The 20,456-nt window shown below is 36.7% G+C and overlaps 1 protein-coding gene across 1 annotated transcript; it reads right to left on the bottom strand.

Moving 5' to 3' along the window:
• Positions 1-2,363: 2,363 nt before the first annotated feature.
• Positions 2,364-8,692, bottom strand: LOC126817650 (galactose-3-O-sulfotransferase 2). The gene is made up of 2 exons (XM_050544757.2): positions 8,530-8,692; positions 2,364-3,876 (listed from the first exon to the last, which is right to left on the bottom strand). Exons 1-2 carry the CDS (start codon positions 8,556-8,558, stop codon positions 2,661-2,663), a joined length of 1,245 nt encoding a protein of 414 aa, XP_050400714.1. The 5' UTR covers positions 8,559-8,692; the 3' UTR covers positions 2,364-2,660.
• Positions 8,693-20,456: the final 11,764 nt, after the last annotated feature.

The raw sequence follows: 20,456 nt of genomic DNA on the forward strand, positions 1-20,456 counted from the left end.
GTAATGATATAATGAATCTATAATCTGGTTTTCATCACTCTCACCCGATTAGAACCAAAGTTATCGTGTTCAAAGTAATAATCAATCAAACTGCTTATTTCTGCTTAGCCTTAGATGAAAATGCGCATGATCGAACACTGCCAAAGCATTCACCTAATAAACACCTACACTAAGTTTGAACATTCTAACCCAATTAGAAGGGGAGTTATTGTGTTCCAAAGTCTCGGCCAATCAGACTGAAATATCATCGAACTTAGTCAAGGTATTGATGTATTGAAATTATAGATCAAGTTTCACCACTCTCACTCAATTAAAATCAAAGTTATCTAGCTCCAGAGTGTCTACCAATCAATCAAATTGCTTGTCGCTCTGCTTACCCTGAGCAAAAAATGCTCATTATCGAAGTTAGTTAAGGTATTTATATAATGAAACTATACACCAAATTTCATCACTCTCACCTAATTAGAACTAACGTTATCGTCTCCCATAGCATAAATCAATCCAATTGATTACCTCTGCTTAGCCTAAGCATAAAATGCTCATTTTCCAACTCCATCATGACATTCGCCTAATAAACACCTACACCAAGTTTGAACATTCTAGCTCAATTAGAAGGAGAGTTATTGTGTTCCATAAAGTGTAACGGGCAGGCAAACAGACGGGAAGACCCATTTTAATAGCCCCCTGATGACAGGCGGAAAACAATAATATATCCAATGTAAATATACAGTATTACACATAACAATATCGATCCAATGTGGAAATTGATTGTTCACGGTATGACACAGATGTCGGTTATAATTAATACATGTAGACCAATTAAATATACATCTATGACTAATTACACATATCGTTTTATGTTGAATAATTTAATAAAAATAAAAACTAACAACAGCTTGCTACAACTAATAGCAGATCCATACACAAGTCTGGTTTCCTAGATACCTGCAGATTCATTTCGCCTAATGTAACATCCACAAGTCTAAAGTGTAGTTTCACTATTCCCAGCTACCTGATGAGTAAACGAGAAGTAGCCATTTTGTTTTATCATATCAAGTGTCTTGTTACATCAAATGGCATTCTCGCACAACTGATAACACTTTCCATTTCATGTCGTGTATCATAAAGTCTGTCATTGATTCAACTGGCGTGATATCGGTTCCCCGGTTGTATGTGACAAGGAGCAGGGTCGCCTGTCCAACCTCGTGGGTTTTATCCGGGTCCTCCGGTTTTCTCCCACTGCTAAAGACCCCTACGCGCAAGCGAATTATTGAAATAAAATTAAACCATGTTAGACCCGAAATGACCTAGTTTGGGTTAAGTGGACGTTAAACCCCATTCTCTCTCTCTCTCTCTCTCTCTCTCTCTCTCTCTCTCTCTCTCTCTCCCACTGTGGAGCGATGCATTACGATAGGCTTGTCCCTATTGAGTCCACGATCTGCCACATGCAGATATTTTTAAAGAAATGATAGGATCACAACGATTAAAACCACGATTTCGATCGCAGCACGAATCGTGATAGTAGGAACATAGCATTATATGTGTGTCGTTGGCTATTAAACGAATTATTGCAACGCGACAGAAATAAAATAAAACGCATATTTTTAAGTGTTGTTATCGTAGGAAGGACACCGACGCCATGTTAAAATGATGTGACGTCAATCAAGGTCATATAAGCTTTCTGATTCTAAAGCGATTCATACATAGGCCTATAAATAAAATAAAACCAAGTACGAACAATCCAAACCATAAGACAGAATTCGAAGTCCTAAAAAACGTTATAGGCAAAATAGTTCACGTTTTATCCTGATATGTTTCTTTGTAAAAACAAAGAACGTGGGATCATTTAATCACATTTCATAATATAATAAATTTCTAAATTCCATTTGGGCAGTATATAACCACTTTCTAAATTACATCGGTAAACAGTGTCCGCGCTAAATGATAAACATTTGAGATCAGGTAGGACAGGTTATCCATACAGGTCCATTCTTATATCGAATTCCAACTACCAAGGGATCTTGTACGTGCACGACAATGTATACACGGGACCTCGGTTTTTCGACCCATGAAATATCCAGATGAAATTACTCGGCCAACACCGGGATCGAACCAGCGACCTCCCGACTAGCGAGCCAACGTCTTACTCACTTAGCCACCGTGTCTTCAAATAAAAAAACCCCAGAAAGTTCAAATAAACAACATTTGAGATCTGTCAAATGACACGTTATCTATATTGGAATGGGTGGATGGGGGAAACAATATTTGAAAATAGAAGATGCGAATCCGAACTAACAAGACGTCAGGTAAGAAACCCATGGGATGAGCTGACGATTTGAAAAATATAACGCAATACTACGTGATCCTTCTGAATAGAAATATTGATAAACCCAATTCGAATAGACACCCGAGATCAGCTACAATACATGTTATCTAGATAACTGTTTCTTCCGTTACAAATGGTATCGGGACTATACGATCAACAACCGGACTGGGCTGTATTGTTATTAACCGTGAGAATTTAGGAATTCTACGTAACTCGTTATCTCGCCGTGGCTTTTACAGTCACCATTGATTACAGCCATCGGAGATTCAAAGTGGCGTGTGTAATATACATTTGTAAGCAAACACCGGAATGGTTGGATATCCTGCAACTGATATTAAGATTTGGAATCTTGGGTCTTTAATGATGCTTGGTATCTCGCCATGGCCTTTTCCGTCATCATTTTAACCATCGGGGCTTCTACCAATAGCATCAATTCACAATCCTCTTTACTGACGGAGAACTTATCATTCCAAACACTCGCTTCAATATCTACATTTGGCCACATATCTTTACCATACACACAATAATCTCTCACTAATTTTAAAACACGTCTATAATGCGAAACTTCGTGTAGAAATCCCACACCTAATTCATGAATTGATTTAAATAATTTATTTTTAAAATGATTGTAGAAAATGACATCAGCTTTTAAAAGTTTTTCGAGCTTCTCCCTACCACTCGGGGTAATGGGAGATGGCTTCTTTTTTAAATTCGTGTTCTTGCGGATATATAGCACATCTTGCATTCGCCAACACAGTCGTCGACGTAACAGTATTAATGATTCATCGTAATATTCACGTATTATGACGAAATTAAATTCTTTATCGATGGTCTCCAAATGTGATTTGATTAGTTTGTCGTCAAAACGACTGCTTATGGATAATCCAAATTCGTTACTCATTTGCTGGAGTAACGATCGTCGATCGCCAGCATTCGGATCCTCGAACATGTACACTTGGGACATATTCCTTCTAAATTTACCTCCATGAAACGATCCGTCAAATTCGAACGAAATATATCGCGAAACGGGTTCACGCATTATAGCCAAATAGAACTTGGCATGTGGTACAACTTTCTGGTAAAGTGCTTTGTTATAAAAAGTATCAAGATCCAAAATATTAAAATATTCGCCCTTTGGTAAGGGAATCACTTCACTTGCACTGCCTAGAATCCAATAATTGTTCCTCTTTTTTGTTAGAACAGTGTTCAGATGATTCTTGATTGAATAACGGTGGAGTAAATTCGACGTAGTGCTGCTTCCACATTTGTGCACCTTTAAAAAAGCCATATCCTGAATTGGCGAGCAGTTGGTAGAGTTGATATCTTGCGCATATCCGGTGAGCTTGTGTGAACCAGTCGTGACTTCTGGTTTTATTTCGTAATCTGTCAGATGTAAATCATGTGATTTATTTATGTTCTGTGAATACGGATGATGTGTATTAAATGGAGGGTTTGTATTATATATAGTGTTCGGAATTACCATATGGCTCACGTAATCTCTATTGATATACACAGTAAATAGGAACAGGACACAGCACACTACACCAAAACTGTAAAAAACGAAAGTAGATATTATATCAACCCAATCCAAGTGTATTTATATAAAGGCATAAATTAAGGGCGATAATCCAGATAGATTTAAGAAACTGCAGAAAATTTTAAATAATTATTAAATTAGATCATTATCCAATATGTAGTCGGTTATATACTTATAGGAAATGTCAAACTTGGTATGTTGAAGAAATGGAAGTAACGAAATTTCTTTTAAAGCGCGTGATTGTGTTTCGCCTTTGGCAGTGCATTTAAAATAAATAGATTTTATTCGGGAAAGAAATAAATCTTTATTGTTACATATTGTTAGAAATCGTAATGCATGTGAATAGAAAACACCATACAGCGTGGTATCTGGTATGTTACTATAGATTGACGGGTATTTTACTACTTCAAAACCAAATTTGTCTGTTTTGTCGAAAATACCGACATTAAATTTACTGTTAATTATATTAATATCCAAGTCAAGAACAGATGCATTTATAGTGCCAGAATTTTCTTTATTTAATATAGTTCTGGGGGATATATTTCACTTTTATATTTGTTGAAATTTCCGTTATCATAGGTGTTATGTCATCAATGTATCGGAAGGTATGGTTTAGACTTTTAACTACTTTGTAATCAGTTTTTCGTTTATGATCCTGAAAGTAGAATTCATATTTATATAAATGTGCATTTGCCATAAATGTGGCTGGGTCAGTTCCCATTGGTAAATATATTGTTTGCTGTATTATCTGATCCCCAACCTCAAATATGGCATTATCAATGAGAAAATGTATGATGTTTTGAAACTTTTCTTTATCAAAAACCACAATGTCGACATTCCGCCGTTTTATAATCCATTTAGCATCTTCTGAGTGAATGTCCTTTCCCAAATGCTTCATTATAAGCTTTATCCACAAACCAATCCAAATGATCTTTAAGATCGGAATATTGAAGCATAGTGTGTACAAAGTAGAACAGTCAAACGTTCCTATTTATTTAGCATATTGATTTTAACTAGAGTTTCTACGCTGGGTTTGTTTTTATCAATTATAAAAATAACTATTTATGTCAGTGTAACTGCAAAGTGTTCCGCACCAAATGACATGTTGGGTTTCGCATAATTTAGGTCCCTTGTAATTTGGTGAGTTGACGTCGTAGTTAGAACGGAACGGCCTATTACTCAATTACTTACACATACATTATACAAGAGCTAAATCTGTCTATTGCAGGTCTTTCTTTAGGCCTGAAATGTTTTCTAAAGTATTAATTAGACATTAATTAACCTATCCAGACCATAATCAACTCTAGATGACATCGCTAGCCTGCGATCTTAAGTGGATTGTGAGCCGATTTACTGCATAACTTTCCTTCTCGATTAAACGATTAAATAGATAATCGAGACTATGCTGTTTATCGTACTGACTTTAGTAATGATGACCGAGGCTAGGCAGAAATTTCATTCGCTTAGTTTTCGGTTCATAGTGGATCAATTTGAATGAAATTTTCAGCAAATTGCCTTTACGTTATCTAGTTTTTAACTATTATAGTGAGAACTGCCAACTCGTTATCGAATCTCCCATAATGTATCTTTAACTTGACTTATTTACCAATCAGATTAAAATACAGATCTATATTTCGTTTCGTTTCTTATACTTTCGATGGCCTACATACACTACATGAAGATCTGACCGGTTGTAGTAAAAGATCGGGCGAAAGGCTTTTGACCAAATGACATCAGACATTTGATTAACGAATCAGCATTGGTGTTACTAGTGGATTACCCACAGTTCCGTGCAAAACACGCCTAAAGCTCGCCGTAACAGACCGTTTCATTGGCTAATACCTCACACCATTCAGAAAACGTCAATGATAACAACTCTTCCCGATGCTAGTATAGTAAAGACAAGTAAAACGAAATTTTGAGCTATGAATAGGATCTGTGTTTTTATCAGATTACTTATTTAGATTATTGAATTGAACTATCGTCGTCATGAAACAAGTACCCTATCATATTCTTCAAATATCACAAGTAGGTAACATAACCATATATGAAGCAAATTTATATAATCTTTTAGCTTGTGTTTGTATCCTATCTTTAAATCTGTAATGTATTATATGATTTTTTATGAATAAATATTGTTTAAACCATAGACATATTATACGGATTTTTAAATACCGCTTTTTCTTCTTTCCGATATACAATACATAAAATCCTGAGCTAGCTCCAGCATGGTTCCCCCGTGTCAGTAATGCAGGATGGAGGGCTTAACAAGGACAGCTGTCTAGTAGTTCGGATGGGACGAAAAACTGAGGTCCCGTGTACACATTGGCGTGCACGTTAAAGATCCATTGGCAGTTGGAATTCGATATAAGAGTAAGCCATAGTACCCACGCCCTGGCAAAATTCCCTTCATAGTACACTGTATGGCATATGCCCGTCTTCATTAGCCTAGTTTAGGAGCAGAACAGTAGGACGTTAAACACCATTGAATTTCATTTCATTTCATTTCTAAGCCATGTGTTTTCTCTTACTGACGGTTTTCAATGCTATAATTTATATATAATTATCCATGAGCCATGCAGAATTATTCATATGTGAATTAATATTACCATGACAATGTATTATAAATGTTCGTCAATCGATGAGTTACAAAAGTTTTCAACGATGTTCTTTTCGAGGTTTTATCAAGGCTTGGTCATATTACAAAAGCAAGATGTTAACCCCCATTTTTTTTCAAACTATTAAGGCTTGGATTCGTGCATATCGACTGGTTGCAGTTACTAAACAATTGTAATACAGTTTTAATGTAGGGTAAACTCATTGATTCCAGTATATTTTCCCATTATTTCCTTCTATTCAGGTTAACGCGTGCGCGTTATGTTATAATATCTGTCATTGGGTCAACTGACATGGTTTCGATTTCCCGGTTGTACGTGACAAGGAGTATCGTCGTGGGTTTTCTCCGGGTCCCCCGGTTTTATCCTACTGCTAAAGACCCCTACGAGCAAGCGAATTATTGAAATAAAAATGAACCATTTGTTAGTTCCGAAATGATCTAGTTTGTGTCGAGTGGACGTTAGACTCTCTCTCTCTCTCTTTCTCTCTCTCTCTGTTTAATTTATTGTTTGCAATGTCTGCGTAGTCTCTCTCTCTCTCTCCCCGTCTATTCAGTCAATATGTTGTTCCAAATTTTCATTTCGTGAGCCGTTTATAAAAATGGTTATAATTTCCCTTCGCGAAAAAAACCCAGACAACAATCGGATTGTTGACACATAAAATTAATTAATTGTTAAGATTAAAATACGATTAATATAAGAAAAGGTTTTAACAGTTTTTGACAAACATGCGACGTATAATGATTAGGGAAATACAAAAGTCAAATTTAACACGTTTACACTGCGATTATAAATATTTTTAATCCATTTTTATTCGTCTTATTTCATCGCTGTTATTATCTGTTTTTTTAATAATTTTAATTTCAATGTACATTGTGTGTATTATTGTTAAGAATATATTGACAATTACGTTATTTAATTAATATGTTTGAAAATATACATTGTTAATACATGTATATGTATTGTGTTAACTGTAATATAGTCCACTTCCCTTATACAATATATATTGCTATAATTAACGCACTGTATATTATCGATTCGTTGAATAAATATCGTTATCCTTAACGCACTTTAAATTACCCATTCGTTGAATAAATATCGTTATCCTTAACGCACTTTGTATTACTCATTCGTTGAATAAATATCGTTATCCTTAACGCACTTTAAATTACCCATTCGTTGAATAAATATCGTTATCCTTAACGCACTTTGTATTACTCATTAGTTGAATAAATATCGTTATCCTTAACGTACTTTGTATTACCCATTCGTTAAATATATATATTACACATTATTTGTATACTACACATAAATTATAAATTTCTCATAGGCCAAGGGCATATTTCGGACAAAAACATGCCTTATTGAGCAACGATCAGATATAGAATCGTACAAAAGGTTTTATGTCTCGCCTTATATTGGACTCCGTTGAACAACACTATCCCTCAATTGGCTATCAACTGTTTTAATAGTCAGTACAGAGAGAGAGCGTTTACAGTCCACGCCACACAAACTAGGTCATTTCGGAACTAAGACATGGTTCAATTTTATTTCAATAATTCGCTTGCTCGTAGGGGAAACCGGATGACAAGAAGAAAAACCCACGATGTTCGACAGGCAACCCTACTCCTTGTCACATGCAACCAGGGAATCGAATCCCCGCCAGTTGACTCAATGACAGACCTTATGATACAGCGCGCACGCTCTAACCATTCGGCCATCCAATGCCCCGTAAACACTAAATAAATCAAATCCAGTACTTCATACAACAAATTGTTACGACGACCTAAGGCCTCTACTAATTTGAAATTCCCGATATATTTTTCAATAGTCCGCCATTGTGTACGTATATTTAATTTTAAACGTCGGTATATATTTTGTGAATCACCAACTAGAGTAAGGATATTAAATACCATATCCACACAAAATTTATATCTATCATGATGATGATACTACTTATATCACCATAATCCTTGTATCTAGTTTCACAATTTAAAAATACCCTGGAAAATAAAATAATGTCCCTGAATATTAAAATATCAACTACTTACACAAATCTGTATCCAGTAAATCGCGTCATGCTTTCACGACAATCTTAGTAAATGGCAGTTGTTTGATGTAGGCCGATAGCTAATATAGCTTGTAGGTGTGGACATTTAAACAGGTTAAAAGACGCTATTAGTTGATATTATATATAGATATAGTATTGACTGCTGGCTGTTGCTTTACGGTAAACTCATATATAGATGTATTCATACATGTAGTATCGACTTTAAATTAGCCGTAACGGTTATTTAAACTCCGTGCAAATCGATCGACTGACTACTCCGCTAGCCCGGAGGCACTTGGAATTCGATAAAAGAGTAGGTCGTAGCGCCGCTGGCCGGGCAAAATTTCCCTCATAGCACACTATATGGCGTATGCCCGTCTTCATTAGCCCATCCTGGGCAGACCAGTAGGACGTTAAACCCCATTTCATTTCATGTATCCATGAGGTTGACTAGCTATAGATTATTTCAAGACAAATATTTCTTTCCATGTAAAAAGAAGAAGATGATTCTACGGTTGTATAGAGATGTTTATATATTTCTATGGAAACGACATCATTGTTTGCGATCAATGCCATTGTCTGTCACCGTTAGCAACGATCCCATTCAACAGAAACAAAAAATAAATAACATATTGAGCATGAATCACCTTCTGTTAAAGGGTATCTATTTTCTCTGGGGATCGTTTCCTTCGATTTTTAAAGAGTCCCGCGATGCAGAAAATTATTGGATAAGTTATTACAGTATAATAGATTAAAGAGCGTTGCGTCGTGTTCCAATATGATTAAGAGAGAGAGAGAGAAATGGGGTTTAACGTCCACTCGACACAAACTAGGTCATTTCGGGACTAACATATGGTTTAATTTTATTTACATAATTCGGTTGCGCGTAGGGGTCTTTAGCAGTGGGAGGAAACCGCAGGACCCGGAGAAAACCCACGAGGTTGGACAGGCGACCCTACTCCTTGCCACGTACAACCGGGGATTCGAAACCCCGCCAGTTGACTCAATGGCAGACTTTATGGTACCAATATGATTAAAAAAACATCTATATTTCGTTTCGTTATTTTTTTATACCTTCGATGGCCTACACTAGATAAATATCACACAAGTTGTACTGGAAGGTCGTGTCAGATGTCGTACATGCGGTTTTTGACCCTATGACGTCAGACATTGATTAATCAAACAGCGTTGACGTTTTTAGTGTAGTGAAGGCAAGTAAAACGAAATTTGAACTATAATAAACGAAACGAAATAGGATCTGTGTTTTTTCATCAGATTTGCCGAGTTCGATTTAGAGCTCTTCACGCATGCGTATCCATGAAATGTAAGAGAGAGAGAGAGGGGTCATTCGGGACTAACATATGGTTCGATTTTATTCCAATAATTCGGTTGTGCGTAGGGGTCTTTAACTGTGGGAGGAAACCTGAGGACCCGGAGAAAACCCACGAGGTTGGACAAACGACCCTACTCCTTGTCACGTAAATTCGGGGAATCGAAACCACGCCAGTTGACCCAATGGTAGACCTTATGATACAACCATTCGGCCATCCCCCCCCCCCCCCCTTAGGAGTTACTTGCAAACTACAACATTAAATAATAAATTCAATCTGATATATTAGCGTGGAGTAAGCCGCGAGAAATTTGATATTTTAGTGAAAATGAAAATATGCCCATCGGGACTATAATTAAAGATTAAGAAATGAATATAATTATGGGTGATGCCGCGAGAAATTTGATATTCTAGAGAAAAAAACCCAAAACAAATGCAAATAACACATCCTGACTTTAAAGCTGTATTTTCTTTCTTTTTAAAACATATTTTATTGATTATCTATATTAAGTGTGTTGAATTAACAATTTAATTGAACATTCTTCAATTGAATTGTTTACAAATTCTTCGAATCTATTGGTGCGATTTAAACGTTCTAAGGTTCAAGTTTGGAGTTAACATATTTTATAACGATTTTCCCCGGTTGTACGTGACAAGGAGTAGGGTCACCTGTCGAACCTCGTGGGTTTTCTCCGGGTCCTCCAACAAATATGTCTCTCTTTTGCTCTCTTTAAGGTGTTCGGTATAATAATATAAAGCGCTGGATCACTAACAAGGCAGTTATGGGTTCGACCTCAGTGTTCATTCAGAAAGTGCTGTGTGATTTTTCAGCATGGTTTCTACTTATTAATGGCGCAGGATGAAATAAATGAAAATGAAATGGGGTTTAACGTCCTACTGTTCTGCTCCGACCGGGCTAATGGAGACAGGCATACGCCATACAGTGTGTGCTATGGGGGACAATTTGCCAGGACAGCGGTGCTACGGCTTACTCTTGTATCGAATTCCAACTGTCGAGGAATCTTTAACGGTATACACAAGACCTCGGTTTTTCGTCTCATCCGAGCGGCTAGACAGCTGTCTTTGTCAGGCCCTCCGTCCTGCACAATTAACAAAGGAAAACTACGCCGGAAATATCCGGAAGAACTTTCTCGAGATCGAACCGGCGACCTCCAGGATTGCGAGCCACTTAGCCACCGTGTCTCTCAGGCGCAGACGAAGGGCCTGGCAATATACATCGTCTAGTACTTCGGATTGTATGTTAAACCTAGGCCTCGTGTTTACGTTGGCGTGAAAGTAAAAGAATCCGTGACAGTTGGAATTCGATGAAGAGTAAATATGCCAGAGAAAAAACTTAGGCCCGCTTTCATTAGGTCGCTTGGTTCCAAAATGTTACACAATTACAATATAAGGTAGCGAATGTTACACAATACATTATTAGGTAGCGAATGTTACACAATTACATTATTAGGTACAGCAATGATACACAATTACATTAAAGACACACATTATTAGGTACAGCAATGATATACAATTACATTAAAGACACACATTATTAGGTACAGCAATGATACACAATTACATTAAAGACACACATTATTAGGTACAGCAATGATACACATTTCGGCGCTAACATATGCTTCTATTTCATTTCTTTAGCAGTGGGAGGAAACAAGAGGTCCCGGAGAAAACCCACGAGGTTGGACAGGCGACCTTACTCCTTGTCATGTACAGACCTTATGATTCTGACTCAAAGACAGCCCCGCCCCCCACCCCCTTGGATAAATACCATTATCGTTTAAGTTTAGATTATTTTTATTTGAAAGGTATTGAACATAAACTTAACAACACCACGACATCGTCTGTTCAACTGTTTAAACGAAAGCTCCGTCTGCAGAAAATTTGAACGTTTAACCTCATTTTATTGTAAATAATGTCCTCGGGAGATGAATTTATATAAGCCCCTCATTTTATTCAATTCCACTTTAAGCTAAATACAGTGACTTTAAAAATGTTGTATGATATTTGACCGGATTTAGGTTAAACAAATAGGACTCTATAAATCGCGCTATTGTAAAAGCAAGTAAAAAGTGGAATGGTGACTTTTTGAAGGGTTTTTTTTTAAAGAAATGATTGAAATAACCGAGAATGTAAATTGTTTTACTTGAACATTCTTGCTTTATTTAGCGCATATTTTACATTTTCTCATGTTGTCTAGTCTGTAGGAATGTAAATGAAATGAAATGAAATGAAATGGGGTTTAAAGTCCCACTGTTCTGCTGCTAAACTGGGCTAATGAAGACGGACATACGCCATACAGTGTGCTATGAGGGAAATTTTGCCCGGGCAGCGGCGTTACAGCCTACTCTTATATCGAATTCCAACTAGCCCGGGGAGTAAATGAGCTGGCTTTAGAGAACAGGCCGAGACTTCTAGTGTATTACATATTGAGAATAATGAAGTTGAATCGAATAGTGTATTACAATTTATTTATAAATATATTATTATACTTTGTATTGTAAAAGGCAATGTATAGATGTACAAATAAATATGGGGATTGGATAGCCGATTTGTTAGCGTGTATCATGAAGTCTGTCATTGAGTCAACTGGCGTGGTTTCGATTCCCCGGTTGTACGTGACAAGGAGTAGGTTCGCCTGCCTGTGGGTTTTTTCCGGGGTCCTCCGGTTTCCTCCCACTGTTAAAGACCCCTACGCGCAAGCGAATTATTGAAATAAAATTAAACCATATGTTAGTCCCGAAATGACCTAGTTGAATTGTGTCGAGTGGACGTTAAACCCCATTTCTCTCTCTCTCACAGATAAATAGGAAATGTTAATATATTATTCATTTAAAATTCAAAATTGACGAAATATATTTTAGTTAAGTAACTATGTCTGGTGTAACAGAGTGATTTATACCTGAAGTTGACGTTTATATTATGTTCGTTATTTATTTTTAATAAGTAACCTGGTGTGACAAAACTGATCTATAACTGAAGTTGACGTTTAAACTCTCCACAACTTCTGTGAAGACACGTTCTTAATAATCATCTAGTTTATTCAAGATGTTCTTTAACAAGCTACACATGATCCGCGTGTAACACTAGACTGAATTTCAAAGAGAATGTATTAGTGGTCCGTTCATTATACCTTGACCTGACAAACACCATAATTGATAATAAACAATACCATATATGCGGCTTTATAAGCAGACGTTTACTGACAGCAAGTCAGACTTGGAATAGAGCTTCTCTCGATTTGTGTCTATTTCATGTACTCAATAAAGGTCTTATATACATTATGATATTCTGTTATCTGTAAGACATAGTCTCACACTGGATAATTTCCTTCGACACCCTAACTTGCCTCGAGAATTTTCGTCAAGTTTCGCTCCACATGGTACGAAGTTATTTGAAATAGATGTTTTATTTTGAGTATAGGGAGAAACCTGTTACAATATAGAACTATGCTTTCCAACGCAGTCCTACATTAACGTGATTTAAACACGACGATAGATCACATATTGACTATATAAATACATATATTAACTATATTATTACTTAACACAGGTAATTTGTATTGATATATCAACTGAAAAATATGTTTTTATTTAAGACGAGTGTGTGTAGATGAGTGTGTGATAGTGTGTGGGTGTGGGTGCGTGTGGGTGTGTGCGTGCGTGTAGGTAACAGGGAAAAATCGCACAAACGCGTCTGCAGTGGATTTAAGTCACTTACGCCACGGCATGGTATGCACGTGCAAAAGGCATAACAATCACTATAAAAGTGCGGGGTCTCGATTCTGCTTAATTTCGGTTAAAACTCTCAGCACAGATTTTATAATGCCAAGACTGAACGAAACTCAGTGGAACAACGCCATCGGACGGTTGCAAGTTGGCGAGACCAGATCACAGGTTGCGAGGTCCCCTAGTAGGTCACTAGGGTCGCGACCAAGATGTACTGTTATAGGCGTAATTTTGACCAGGCAACATCGCTAGCTACGACGGTAATAGTGTCAAGCGCACATGGTATGGCCTCATGGACGATGGAGGCACGTATGGTTCAGCGATGAATCTCGATTCATGTTCCCTAGGCAGGATGGAAGGACCCGTGTCTACCGCCGAAGAGATAAAAGCTTCGCCGCAAATTGCATACAGGAAGTGAACAGATTTGGTGGCGGTAGTTTCATGATGTGCGCCGCCATCTCTTGTAACGCCAGGACAGACTTGGTGCACATCAGGGGGAACTTGACAGCATAGCGCTATGTCGATCAGATCTTGCGTCTGAACGTCGATCCCATCATGGCCAACGTCAACGCTGTTTTCAGAACGACAATGCCCGTCCCCATACAGCACGGATCACCACAGCCTTCCTAGAAAACAACCACTTCAACCTTATGCCTTCCAGATCCCCGGATTTAAACCCAACAGAGCATCTCTGGGATGAATTAGACAGACTTGTGCGACAGCAACAGCCTCAGACACTACAACAGCTGGCAGTCGCTTTGGCGGCTGAGTGGGTGGGCTACGATTCCCCAAAGCTGTCATCCACAATCAGATTTCGTCTATGGGCAGGATGTGTAATTGACTCTCTCGGCACACTCGTTACAAACAAAGCCCTGTATGGGGAAAGTTACGACAACTCATTTACAACGCCAACCCATTATCACGTCAAGGCGTCATATAGCTTTACTTAACAAACCGTTTTATTTTTTACTTGATATAACGTTTTACGGGCTACAATGTATCCTAAACAAATTGCAAAAGAAACCAATGCAGTTTGGTTCAATGATAAATATGTCAAACAAAATCATTCTCAAAATCGGTTAAGGCAAAATGACGTAATTAACATAATTCAATTTTATCGTTCTTGAGGAATTATCGGAGAGCGATAATTTCTTTTTAAATTCCTTAAACACAGAATGGTTATGCAAGCGAAATGTGCCGAAAAATCGAATTTGACAAACACCAATTAAAAAAATGTATTTTTCATTTGGTGGCGCGCATTTCTTTCAAAATGACTGCCAAATTTGATAATATAATACCACTTAAAAAGAAAAAAAAACACATTAATTTGGTAATCAAGGGGAAGCGATAATCTCCAAAATAAATTTCGAGAATTCTTGGAGGTAGAAATTCAAAATGGCCGGCAAAATGAAATCCAAAAAGGATGAATTTTAATTCATCGTTTTTTTTCGGTGGGTATGATTTGTAATATGTCGTATATATGGGTTTGGTGGTTATTGGGTTCTATTTAAAATAACACCAATTAATTGTGAATGGTCCAGATGGTGTAAATATAAAACGACAATCAAAATAGAAACCAAAATGGCGATGCCTGGCCTTGTGGATATTGCTTGTAATAAGGTTTTTACGGTTACTGAATTCAATATTGAGTTCAAAACTTAATTTCAGTTAGGATTGTCAAACATCAAATTTTGCGTTCGGATAGAGTCTCTTAACAATGATGTATCCTGTGGTTCGGATATAGTCTCTAAACCATGGTGTACCTTTTAGTTAGATGTACCCTGTACATCTAAAATAGAGTCTATAATCCATAATCTACCCTGTCTATAGTCTCTAAAACATAATGTACCCTGTAGTTCAGATAGAGTTTCTAAACCATGTTTACACTGTAGTTGGGATAAACCATAGTCTTGTAAATAGGAGGTCGATCGTCAAATAAATATGAATTGTACGATATGTCAATCCCGAAATGACATAGTTTCTCTTAAATGAATCTATTGTTAACATGTGTTTGTATGTTAAATTTGTGCGGTTTATATATTAGAAAAATTAATATTATTATTTACACATAGGCGGGGAGTCATAACGTCTTACCCCAAACAAATTGCAAAAGAAACCAGAAAATCTCGGAGAGCGATATCTCGTATCACATGACACTGATTATGCCATAAACACATGTTTGGTTACTAACTGTACGTGACGTCAGATGTGACGTTGGGACATTCGATGACTGTCACTAAAGCTTTGGTTGCTGTTATTTATATGTGTCAAATTTAAAAAAGTCTTCCATTTTTAGTCCATGTATGAAATGTCTTTGAAACATCCATTGAAAATCTGACCTTGCATTACTTTTTTTTGAAGAGTGTAATATTATTATTTAGCCTGTCTCGAAATAATCACCATCTGTTTGCCGTATTATAGCCCGGTTGGAGCTGATGTGCCATAAAGCCACATTTCATATATCAATTTATCAATCACTGGGGGATCACGTGGCTAAGTGGGTAAGACGCTGGCTCGCTAGCCTGGAGGTCGGGTGTTCGATCCCTGCATTGGCCGAGAAAGTTCATCTGGATTTTCCGACGTGGTTTCCCCTTGTCAGTGGTGCAGAACGGAGTGCCTGACAAGGACAGCTGTCTTGTCCTTCGGATGAGATGAAAACCGAGGTCCCGTGTATACATTTGAATGCACGTAAAAGATCCCTTGACAGTTGGAATTCGATATAAGAGTAGGCGATAGTGCCGCTGCCCGGGCAAAATTTTCCTCATAGCACACTGTATGGCGTATGCCCGTCTTCATTAGCCCAGCATAGGAGCAGAACAGTAGGACGTTAAACCCCATTTCATTCATTCATTCATTCTATTTTTCTCAACTAAATGCAATATATCAAGATATTTAAGGCCATAAAGCTATGGTATTATGAAACATAAGTGTACCTTATATATACAAAAGATTTTATATAATCCCCATTTTGTTAAAATATAAACCGGCGACATAATCCCCGTTTTATTAAAAAATATATAAGCCGGGTGTCTATAATCGATGTAAAAATTATATTTCAATCAAGATCTGAACTTTTCACACTACTGCTGATCAATGTCTTTTAAATCCAAAACACAATAATCAATGTTCGTCTAATAAACGACGGGTCAGTCTTCATATGTATACTAATAATTAGTCATGTAGTAGTACTGTTAATGTGCAAAGTATTCCCGAACATGGCGCAATGTTGGTTTTTTTTTACTTAATATATGTGTTTTCTGCTATTCCAGGCTATGTGTACAGCAACTTTAAGTGGTTTTAGGACCATCGGGAACTGGACTCTGTTTCACAAAAACAGTAGCTAAGTCTCTAACTCAATATCATCAAAAATCTTCCACATCGAAAACACAAATTATATAATTTGTTAATTTAAATCAACATTGATGTTGTGATCTTACCGGGAAAAGATGGGCTTCCGATATCAAATATTCAAGACAAAATAAACATTTTACCATTGGTACACAAATCTTGTACCATAATGCGTTTTAGCGTCATTTGTAACAAGGGACATATCTGGAGAGCATGTGCAATGAATACTATCAGTGTAGACTCGAATAACCAGACGCTAGAGATTTCCATTCGATTTAGACTTCTAGCGTTTTTCGCCGAACATAATTGTTTTGAAATTAGAGTAAAAACAGAATTAACTGAATGTAAATCAGTTTATATATTCATATTACATTATTATATGCGTTGCGACCCATTTGTGTCAATTTCTAGGTCCGAAATATTAGCGATTTAGATCCTTTAAATCTCCTTAAAATCGTCGTAAACTAAAATTTCATCCGAACTGAAGATAGATGCGTTTCACAAAACGATTTTAAGCATTTTAGATAAAATCCACTAAAATAATATTAAATTAAAATTGTATCTTAAATTAAAATAGTGGCGTTTCATAAAACTATTTTAGGGACAATTTTAACTAAAATCAATTTTAACTTAGGACAGCCGTCACCCTCTCCTAACTTAAACATTGATTAGAGCTACGTTGTGAGATCTATTGCGACATATAGATATATTTGGAATAATGATAATGTTGTTAGCACCTGTTAAGCCAGTCACAATTGTTTTTAGTTCGTGAATTATAATCATCTGCCATTTTTGTTATTAACAATTTGATCCCCACATCTCAAGTTATACAAGGCCCCGCCGTATGCCGTTGCATATACTACAGGAAATGGCCGCTGGCTGTGGACGATCCCACGCTTAACTCAATATATTTAATGCAAGTAGTATTACTTAACTTTTAGTTTTATGTCGAATAATCATACATACTCGTTAAACTCGTCTTGCTATAAAAATAGGTTTAACATTTAGATCGATATCAATGTTTCATAAACAAATGTTCAGAAAGAGGAATTTTAACCTAAAAATATCTCAAGAATTTATATAAAGTACTACGTTAAACTATTGGTACGTTAGCGGATTAGACCATTCATTAATTGTTTTTAATTAAATATAGTATCTTGAACATGTAAGTTAATATCTTGAAAATTCAAGTACATCACTTGAACATGTAAGTTAATATCTTGAAAATTCAAGTACATCACTTGAACATGTAAGTTAGTATCTTGAAAATTCAAGTACATCACTTGAACATGTAAGTTAATATCTTGAAAATTCAAATCAGTATCTATCAAATTCAAGTAAATGTCTTGAACATTCAAATTCATATCAACTTAGTATCTACCAAATTCAAGTTGGTAGTTTAAGTTAATATCTTAAAAGTTAAAGTTAATATCTTAAAAGTTTAAGTTAATATCTTAAAAGTTTCATCCCGTTTAAGTTAATATTTTAAAAAATTAATTCGTTTAAGTTAAAGGAGCTAAATCGCTAATATTTGGGGCCTAGACAGTGACACAAATGGGTCACATCGCATATAATAATGTAGTATGCATGTATTTAAACTGATTTACATTTAATACTTTCCGTGTATACTCTAATTTCAAATCAGTTATGTTCGGAGAAATACGCCCGAAGTCTCAATCGAATGGCGATATAATTTGTTTTTTTTTTATAATTGATAATGATGGATCACCCGCATGGCTCTTGAACTTACCACTGGATACAAACACAGAGAGCCTTGACATAAAGTCAAAGGACCCCTTGGGTGAAAACTATCAAAAACAAATTATATTAAAATTGACTTGGGTGAATATTAAAAATAATAAATGATATTTTTCATGTCTTTTATTAGCCACCGTAGATAATTCCGAACTCTGCTCTCATAAGAACAGGCACTAAAAATACCAACAAAAGTTACAGATGGCGAAACTTTTCAACCATAGCGCCATACCTGCGCAACAACCTCATACAAACTCTTCGTCAATAAAAAGGAATTAAGTTCATTTAAGCTTGGATTGTCTGCGATATCACCTCGGTGGAAGCGGACGTAAAATACAACTAACTCATCATTTAAGCTTGGTCTAAAAACCTATATATTCAGCAGGTTATTTTTATTTTGTACGTTACAATAACTGTAGGGCTTTTATAATTAATGTTTTAACTTAAATCTTATTTAATTTTTGTATCATTAAATTGGTACCTTATTTGTCTGTATATATTATATATATTTAATTTTGATTATTTTTATCCCTTAGCTTTTAACTCGTGTAAAGCGTCTCGGAAACGAATGTGTACAATGCTTCATAAAAATAATTCATTATCATCATTATGGGGGAGGGGGTCACTGTGACTCAGTGGGTAAGACGCTGGCTCGCTAGCCTGGCGGTCGGGTATTTAACCCCTGCATTGGCCGAGAAAGTGCATCCAGATTTTCCCATCGTGGTTCCCCCTTGTCAGTGATGCATGATGGAGGACCTGACAAGGACAGCTGTCTAGTCATTCAGATGGGACGAGGATCCGTGTACATTTTGGCGTGCACGTAAAAGATCCCTTGGCAGTTGGAATTCGATATAAGAGTAGGCCGTAGCGCCGCTGCCCGGGCAAAATTTCCCTCATAGCACACCGTATGGCGTATGCCCGTCTTCATTAGCCCAGTTCGGAGCAGACCAGTAGGACGTTAAACCCCATTTCAATTCATTTTATTATCCTTACTATTATTATATATGTTCTGGTACTAACGATGCATTACTATGGTAGGCTGGACGGAACGCGCGATGCTACTTCGCTATTAGTGCAGTGATTAGTGTCATATTATCACATTACAGTATTCCAATTACTAATATCTCGGTTTAAACTTTTTCTTATCGAACTTTTACTTACCATTAATTTCCCAGAGAGAGAGAGAGAGCGAGAGAGAGAAGAGAGAGAGGGGGGGTCTGCATCCACCATCAAAACATAGTTACCTCCCTTATTTGCAAATACCAATTGAAGGATAAATTTAAATTCACCGTTTTCGTTTTTGCAAGGGGGTGTTTGGTTTTCAAACTTGAAGATGTATAACTAGCTAGTGCATGGTACAGATCAGTACGATAGCTCCATTTCACTGAATCTCAAAATAAAGGGGGTGGGGGTGGATAGCCGAATGATTAGCACGTGCGCGCTGTATCACAAAGTGTATCATTGAGTCAACTGGCCTGGTTTCGATTCCCGGGTTGGTACGTGACAATGAGTAAGGTACCCTGTCGAACCTCGTGGGTTTTCTCCGGGTTCATCGATATTTTATTTGGTCTATAACGACCAAACTATGCAAGCTGGGGTGTGTTATTTCTAAACCAGCAAAGAAAAGCAGCTCCACAGAGTTCTACAAGCACAAGCATTTTCCATAAGGCTCACAGAGAAGAAATGAAATGAAATGGGGTTTAACGTCCTACTGTTCTGCTCCTAACCTGGGCTAATGAAATGAAATGG

The sequence above is a fragment of the Patella vulgata genome, chromosome 4, assembly GCF_932274485.2.
Source record: "Patella vulgata chromosome 4, xgPatVulg1.2, whole genome shotgun sequence".
Lineage (NCBI taxonomy): Eukaryota > Metazoa > Mollusca > Gastropoda > Patellidae > Patella > Patella vulgata.

Bases quoted from the DNA above. Each gene is read 5' to 3' on its own strand.
- LOC126817650 (XM_050544757.2), bottom strand. From the start codon at position 8,558: ATGACGCGATTTACTGGATACAGATTTGT. The intron at 3,877-8,529 runs GTAAGTAGTTGA...CGTTTTTTACAG, and splicing joins TTTACTGGATACAGATTTGT to TTTTGGTGTAGTGTGCTGTG.